The following is a 9,252-nucleotide window of genomic DNA, read 5'->3' as shown; positions in this document are numbered from 1 at the left end:
CCCCGGAGTATAATTCCAGAACATTATGACGTTGAATTGCAACCTTACATCACACCCAGCAACTTTACATTCGACGGCAAAGTGCGCATTCGAATCAATGTGTTAGAGCCCACAGACAATATAACTTTGCATATAAACAATATTACTGTACACCGGGACAGTGTCCGTCTGACCGGACAAGGTAGCGTACCGGACATCGCCTCAACGAGCGAAGATTTAGAAAGGCAATTCTATATTCTTCATTTAAAGGGGCAATTGGAAGCAGAGGAGCATTACGATGTGTACATGGAATTCTTAGGCAGTTTGAATGACAGACTTGCGGGTTTCTATAGAAGTTCTTATAAAGATGCCACTGGTGAGACGAGGTAAGGAATCATATCAATGATTTATGAACCGAACCTCGTTAATACGAACTCAAGGGGACCATTAAAATTAATTCGTCTTAACCGTGGTTTATACTATCGGAAAAACCAAAAACATTGTTATTTGTAAATATAATAGGACGGGCATCGCAAACTTAGTTCGCCTTAAGCGTGCTCGAATTAACGAGGTTCCACTGTGTACATAAAAAGCATATGATACCAATATATCGTGAGGTGAATGCTACAAATAGGTGACTACAATTTAGATTTTTTTTTCATACTGCTTCGAGAAAAACTCAGCAAAGGAATATTTTTTATAATTTTAGGTAATATGAAGATTTAAATGTCACTAAGTCACCATTTCTAAATTTCGTTTCTTCTTCTTCGCTCGTACTACAGCCTGTTGCTGGCCAAGACTGTCTCTCCAAGATTTTCCTAACACAACCCTATTCCCTGCAATGGCCCTCCATCGGTTCGCTCCTACTACTTTTAAGTCTTTTTCTACCCCATCCAGCCATCTGACTGGGGGTCTGTCTTTTCGGCGTCATTTCATTTACTTAGTACTTATATCTTCTTCCAAGCAAAATTTTTGAAAAAGTGTAAAGCATTCTACTTCCCCATATTTGCTGTTACCCAAATGTAGTACGCAGCTGACGACAAAAATCCGTTATGTTTGCAATATTTAGAAGTGCGGACAAAGACACTTAAGACTGCTCATTTTATCAAAGAACATTCAAACAATTCTAATGTCTCAACAGGGCCTTGTCTTCATGGGCGCTCACGAAAACTTTGTTCCTGTACTTGTTGCGGCTTTTTTTTTTACTGAGAATTTTGGTTTTTTAAGCTATCAAATTAGTTCTGAAAACGACATGGCTCCTGAAATTCTTTCTTAGACATTAAGCCCTAAAACAGGTGCATAAAATACGCGCTTTTATTATGTTTATTAACACTCTAAAAATATTACGCATTAAGGCCGGTCATTTGAGCGATCAGGGCAGGTCTCCCCCCTTACGGATTTTACACCGTAAAAAATTCAGAAACGTACCTGGAAAAGAATGGGCAGCTGATGTGCCCAATTTCTGCCAGTAACATATCTTGCAAAATCCAGAAACGTTTTCCGCTAAATGTTGCTAACCTTTCTGAAATTATTCTTGAAACTTTCTGAAGAATTTGGAAGTCTCTCCGGTTAAAACCAGTCATTACTCTAGAACCATCAAGAAAAGTAAGGTAGGGTTAATGTAATAGATTAGAACCTTCCTGATTTACCAAGAAAGCTCCAGAAGCATTTATGCAACGATGGCCGAAGCTAAGTACATTGCAAGTATCAGCCGATGCACTAATAAACACGCTGAGTCAATCTTTAAACTGGTGGCTAAAAATATTTTTTTTTTACACCTGTGAAAAGTCTGCATTCGTGCATCTTGTAGCAATTCAGAATTTTCATTTGCAAATATACTTGATTTTACGAGAAAATAGATGCAAACCTGTGAAATCCCGTAACGTTCCACGGAAATAATCAGTAACGTTTCAGAATTTTTTTTACAGTGTAAAAACATAATGTAAGCGTGCATTTTTCATGTGTTTTGATGTTTTTCCCTAAGTAATGCATTTACTAATATTCCGAAAAATTACTACTCTTTCATTAATATTCTAAAATATCTAGTACACATTCATTAACATTCTAAAAATACTACCCATTTATCAATATTCAAAAAGCTACTTCGTATTCACAAACTATAATATTTTTGTTTTTAATATATAATACTTTGTTGCCAAATTTAAACTGAAAATATTTTCTTTTCGTTGTGTATATTTAAAACAAAAAAATTTGAAAGGAAAAACAGAAAGTAGACGCCCTTAAAATCTAGCTTGGAGAACTTCTCTTCCCATGGCAAAGTTCGAAGATGAAAAAGCAATGCTGCTTGATACCGCGAGCGTTAGAATTTCCCGCCGTGGAACACATACCAACAGTTTGGGGCTGTCACTTTTTATCACACTTTTTTTCAGAATTTTCAACCACTCTCCCCTTTGTTACAAATTGTCACACTTCACCTCCCCCCTCCCCCAGTGTCACACGTCACGCTATTTTTCGTAAACATATTCTTTTTTAGAATGCGTGATGTAACACTTTTTATTATCCCTCCGTCCCCTTTGTAACTCACAATTTCACGATCTTCCTCCTCTTCAAAACGTGGCTGGATAACTTTTTTTAAACTTTTTTCCAACTTGCATTCTAAATGTTTTATCTATCTAAAGAAATCCGACGAATAAAACAAATAAGTTTAAATTAATAATTTGCGAGACTGCTAAATTTTTGAAAAGCGAAAAAAGAAAAAAAAATGTCGATCTGTCCAGTGTTCAGAAGTAGCGTGCTACAAGTAGCGAAGCAGTAGTAGCCACATATTTTAGCAATGTGTAGCAGGGCTAGTTTAAGGGGTGTGTAGCTTAAGGGGTGGGTTTTTAGGGTTCAAACCCCTCCGAAATTTTTCAAAGCCCTATAAAAAATACTCTTCACCTTACCTTTTCCGCTGAAACAATTATTATTGCTGTTTGATTTATTATTATTTTATACACCGTATATTAAAACTAGCTCTGATATACTTATATGATGATTGTGAGGAAAATGATTCTCTCTGCAGTAAATATTTGAACAGAATTTCTTAACTTATCTTGTGTCGGAACGTCTTAAAATTTCTCAAAAGTACTTATACAAATTCAGAGCAAACAAATATTCAAGGCAAGTCTGCATTTCAAACATCAAGAACGCATAGTTCACTAAAAGTTTTACTTATAGTTGAGCATTTAATTTTTTTTACAAATTACAAGGAAAAAGTAAGATGCAAGTTTTAGTTTGAAATTATTGTCAGCCCTCGTTGTATCGTACTTTGTTATATCGCTCCTTCGATTTTATCGCGCATTTCTTCTTTCTCCTGAAGAATTAAAGGTAAAAAATCTCTGTATATATGTATATATATACATATATACATACACACACACAAACACACACACACACACACACACACACACACACACACATATATATATATATATATATATATATATATATATATATATATATATATATATATATATATATATATATATACATATACATATATATATATATATATATATATATATATATATATATATATATATATATATATATATATATATATATATAAATATAAATTCGAAATTATTTATTTCACCGTTAAAAATATATTTCTTTTAACTCTTCTTTCTTTTTTTCGCAATTAATAAAACAGGAATGTTTTCAACAGAACTGATTCTTCTGCAGTTAAAGTTTAAATCCTTATATCCGTACTTCACTATCTCTACCCCCAATTACAATGCTACCCCCAATTACTACCCCCATTACAATAAACAAAGTTTATTGAAGAAGACCTTACTGATCACTTGAATATAATACGATTATTTTTACTAATAATAAAGCTGAAAGTCTGTGTCTCTGGATATCTGTTTCTGGGTGTCTGTTACGCGCATAGCGCCTAGACCATTCGACCGGTTTTCATGAAATTTGGTCCAGAATTAGTTCGTAGCACAGTGGCGAGCATCTCGAAGCGATGATTCGAAAATTCGATTTTGTTCTTTTTGTATTCCAATTTTCAGAACATTTTACCGAGCAAATTATCATAACATGCACGAGTAAATTACCATAGCGTGGATGAGCAAATTACCATAACGTGAATGAGCAAACTAACATTGCATATTGGCGAGAAATTCATGCATTATTTGTAAATATACAGGCGAACCAAATGACCTTTTAATTTTCTACTACAGGCAAAGCCGTGCTGGTACTTCTAGTATCGAATAAAAATAATGAAAGATGAATCGTTGTTTTTGATGACCTCGGTTATATCGCGGTTCCGGATATAACGAGTTTTTTCATTGTCTCCCGACAAGCGCGATAAACGAGACGTTGCTATTTATTTAAAAATAAATGCCAAGTTTCCTTCTTTTACCACCACTCATGTTTACCAAACATAAAGCGAAAGTGATAAAAGGCATAAGTGAAAGTCGTAAAGCAATTTCAAAAGTAGACTTCAGAGTCACGGGGTGAATTTTTTATAGGTTAATTAAAAGCTTGTTTCGCTACAAAAACTGATGTGTGATTAACCCCGATAGCCACCAACCTCTTTCGACACTTTCAGTATTTGTTTCGGAGATGTCTCACTGGTATAATGCGCTTAATTTCCATCCAAGTTTTTACGGTTATTTCATTACTAGTGGTACCCGCACGGCTTTGCCCGTAATAGAAAAATTGAAAGGTCTTTTGGTTCGCATGTATATTTACAAATAATGTATGGTGAATTTTCACGCCAGTTGGTTTGTACCCATGTTACAGTTCCACGTTATGATAATTTCGTGTCTCGCCAATTAGCTTGGGCCCATATTGCGGTTTCACATTATGACAATTTCGTGATTTACTCGTCCATCTTATGATAACTTTGTTCTTAAAATTGGAATGGAAAAAGAACCACATCGAATTTTCGAAAAATCGCTTCGAGGTGCACACCCCCATGCTACAAACTAACTTTGTGCCGAATTTCATGAAAATCGGCCGAACGGTCTAGGCGCTATGCGCATCACAGAGATCCAGACATCCTCTGGACATCCAGACAGAGAGCCTTCAGCTTTATTATTAGTAAAGAAAAGAAAATTCATTCGAAAATACATACGATAGTATGAATAAACTGGAAAATTTTAGTGTTCAAGCAAGACCTGCAGCCCAACTCACGAAGTGGATTGACCAAAATTGCACCAAACATTATTTTTCTTTATCTTTATCTTTATCTTTACTAATAATAAAGCTGAAAGTCTCTGTCCGGAGGATGTCTGTAGGATGTCTGGATGTCTGGATCTCTGTGATGCGCATAGCGCCTAGACCGTTCGGCCGATTTTCATGAAATTTGGCACAAAGTTAGTTTGTAGCATGGGGGTGTGCACCTCGAAGCGATTTTTTGAAAATTCGATGTGATTCTTTTTCTATTCCAATTTTAAGAACAAAAATATCATAAGATAGACGAGTAAATTACGAAATTATCATAACGTGGAACCTTAGCATGGGCACAAGCCAATTGGCACGATACGAAATTATCATAATGTGGAACCGTAACATGGGTACAAGCCAATTGGCAAGAAAATTCACCATACATTATTTGTAAATATACAGGCGAACCAAAAGACCTTTTAATTTTTCTATTACGGGCAAAGCCGTGCGGGTACCAGTAGTTAGAAATATAAGCAATATCACCCAACTTTATTGACAACTTCTTGATTTAATAACAACTAGCTAAAAAACAGGTATTTTTCTTGTCTGAATGATTAAAATAAATTCAATGTATTTATCTTCCTATAAATAATATTTGATATTAGATAATGTACTAAATTAATTAATGTGTTTACTTTCCTTAATAATGTTACGAGTATGTTTTCAATATAGACTCCATTCTGTGGTTGATAGCCGTAAAAAGGTTGTGATTTGCTGGTCTAGCCTACAGCCACCCAATTTAACTCAACTCAAGCAAAAAGGATGCAATTCTTTGAACGTATTCTATAACTTAGCCACCTAGTAAGAACATTTTTTGTGGGTGGGAATGGGGGTGAAACGTTCAGCGAAATCTAAGGAAGATAAACAAAATGTTATAGTTATGTTATAAATATCGTCAAAATTGACTGTAGTTTCGTGTATTTTAATTAAAAAAAAGAGGTTACGCAGGAAGATATCAATTATCTTTCTACTCTATTGGAGATAAACCATGAAAAGTTTGAAATTTGAAATAATTTTAAAACAGTTATAAATTCCTTACAAGAGATTGTAGGATGTAAAATTTGTTAAGTATTTGTTATTGTCGTGAAAATTACAAAAATATAGTAAACGTAATCAAGCAGAAAAACCAGTACGCATCCTTTTGACAAAGAAAATACACTCGCAGCAAACTCGTGTAAGGAAAAAAATTAGTAACTAGAAACCATTTTCAATATGATTATAGAATTTTTTTAAACATTTATTCCCTGTCACAAGATTCCATAAAATAACGATCGTTCAGCCATCTAATTTTCTTTCCAGAGGTATTAAAACAACAAACCTTCTTTCGAACACAATGCTATTTTTCTTTTCTTTTTTTTTTTTTTTCGTCTTTATTTATAACTGTAAATAATGAAATAAATTATGTCAAAGAATTTGTTTACTATCGTGAAGAAGAATACTGTTTCTGAGAAACGTAATGCAGTAATGTATAACAATAACTTTCTAATAAAGCGACTCAAATATCAGCTGCTCTGAAGTGTTGCCACTTCGAATGAGATTAATATTTCCAAATGATGTAAATAGATGGAGCAATTTTTACTAATGAAACAATGCATAATACTTTGTTCTTAAAGTCACAAAAGTAATCAAGGAACGTAGTTTGTGTCGCGATTATTGTTTATGCAATTCTTATTTAATAGCTGATAAATAAAAATTTGAATGATAAGGCTTTGTTATCCGTCAATTGTTACTCGATAAAACAATTTTTAATTCCATCATAAGCTAAAAGGTTTCATTTTTATGTTTCGTATTAGAAGATGACTTTAATTTCAGCACGTGAGACTTTGTATTTCGCGTAGTACGACATTAAAACTGAATGGATTTGGAGTTCGAAGTATTCAGAATAGAAAGGAATGTGTTATTTGAGTTCGAACTTTTCGTGCACACATAAAAATGTAACGTCAGCACATACGATGCTACTAATTCGCAACTCCAGTAAACTATAGGGGGCACTGCCATCACTGCCTAATGGCGAATGAAAAAGGTAGAAAAAGCAAATATGCCGTAACTTATAACTTGCTTTGAAGCTTTGTGAATGACAGTAAATTTTCATCGTGTTCGCGTGAAGCTTTCTTTACTATTCCTCCGAAATTACATTACATCACAAACTGTCTGAAGCCAGTAATTTACTCCAAAGAAAACACGTGGAACGGAATGTTTTACCTTTTTCGGTAGTATTGTTAGCCATCGCAAGGTTACGTATTCGAGCTCTGGAGTTGCGAATTGCTTTTAGTTTATTTTTTAAAGTTACTATGCAAATACACTTAACATTTTAAAAATATTGGATTTTTGCTGCATTAAGTTATTGTAGAAATTTGAATTATGCACCATAATGTGTTGAGCTACAGAAGTTTTTTTTAATCAATCGACAATTTATCAAGATTAACATTTATTAATATAACCAGGAGCTTAAAAATAAATTTTAAAAAATTATATATATAGTAATTTGAATTTTTGGCATCTTGAATTCAAATTATGTTTCTCGCAATCACGAGCGTGTGTGTGTATGAATGCGCGTGTGTGTTTGCGTAGGCGCATGTGTGTGGGTGCGTGTGTGTGTATGTATGCATGTGTGTGCGTGAAGTGTATGCAGTGCTGAGTGTGTACGCGTGTGTGTGTATGTATGCATGTGTGTGCGTGTTGTGTATGCAGTGCTGTGTGTGCATTCGTGTGTGTGTGTATGTAGGCATATGTGTTCGTGTCTGTGTGCAGGCATGAGTGTGTGTATGTGTATGTGTGTATGTAGGCATATGTATTTGTGTCTGTGTGCAGGCATGAGTGTGTGTGTGTGTGTGTGTGGAAGCAAACTGGAGATGGTTTTCGCAAGAGTTTGGTTTTTTGCTTCTAGAAATGGAATAAAATGGATATGGACAGGAAATTTGCGCTCATCATATTATGACTGGAGATTTTCTAGAACAGGTAATACGAGGCATATCCATAAAAAAAGAAATAGTGGTTAGACTGTGATTGTCTTATATTATTAGGGTGCGGTAATATGTTATGTTCAACTAGCAAAAATACCCTGCGTTGCCTGGGTCAATAATAGTGGGGTCGTTTCCAAAATTTTAAACGTATTTTTTTTTTCTGAAAGAGCATGCTTAAGAACACATGATCTGACTATTTTTTGATAAATTTGTTTACGTTTAAATTTTTTTAAAAATTACTTAAATCGGAGCGCTTTTATTGTTTACGGCTGTTGCCGATGACATCACAATTGATGAAATGCCATTCAGTGCCCCATTTTCACAGTGCAAAATATTTAATTCGCATCTTTACTCACGTGTATTGGCAACGATATGATTGATAACAAGCGCAGAGTGCAATATTTAATTCACTGCTTGCCGTGGTAGCCTGATCGGTAAGGCATTGGACTCGGGACCGGAGGGTCTCGGGTTCGATCCTCACTGGTCGAAGACCCACCGTCGTCATTAATGGTGACTGGACGACGTTAAATATGCTCGTGGTCACAATGTCCTCCAAGTGAAACGATACCTCTGGGGGTGCCAGACTAGGAAGTTATTCGGCTCCTGGCCTGGTTCTAAATTGTCTCTCGAACTGTCCATAGATGGCACCACCATCTATTGTGTTGTCTTTGTGCTGTCCTGGGAAAACAAAATCCTGGAAACAATTCACTGCTTGGTTATCATAACGTGGAAACGTAGTAGAAAGATGCGGCGAAGTCCATCATTTGTGACGTTATCAAGACCGCGCCATGTTTGAAAAATCGGACATTTAAAAAAATTAATTTAAAAAAAAACTGTTGGGAAAATAAAAATATTTTCTGGCTCCATGCTTTTTTTTTTTTTTTTTTTGCCTATTCTATCTACTGAAAGACGTACTTTTGACTGAAGGAAACCACCCCATTGTGAGAAACAATCGCTACTTTTATTCGTTTTGTGTTTTAACTGAAAGAACTTAAAACACACCTCTTTGACGTAATTAAAAATCGAGCTTCTACCTTACCCATTGAAGTAAAATAGCAATAAGTATAAAAAACGAAACAGTATTCAGTTAGAAACGAAAGCACGACATTTAAGCATGCAAAAATGTGAAGAA

The 9,252-nt window shown here is 34.8% G+C and overlaps 1 protein-coding gene across 1 annotated transcript in view; it reads left to right on the top strand.

Moving 5' to 3' along the window:
* The first annotated feature begins 206 nt into the window (after nucleotides 1-206).
* The window catches only part of LOC129228058 (aminopeptidase Ey-like), a 164,083-nt gene continuing 155,037 nt past the window's right edge, over nucleotides 207-9,252 (top strand). The window contains exon 1 of the mRNA XM_054862693.1: nucleotides 207-365. Within this exon, the coding sequence (XP_054718668.1) occupies nucleotides 286-365 (80 nt within the window). The 5' untranslated portion in view covers nucleotides 207-285. The remainder of the gene's footprint in view (nucleotides 366-9,252) is intronic.

The sequence above is a fragment of the Uloborus diversus genome, chromosome 8 (genome assembly GCF_026930045.1).
Source record: "Uloborus diversus isolate 005 chromosome 8, Udiv.v.3.1, whole genome shotgun sequence".
NCBI lineage: Eukaryota > Metazoa > Arthropoda > Arachnida > Araneae > Uloboridae > Uloborus > Uloborus diversus.
Note: the sequence above shows the minus strand (reverse complement) of the source record. Positions and strands in the feature narration are given on the sequence as shown.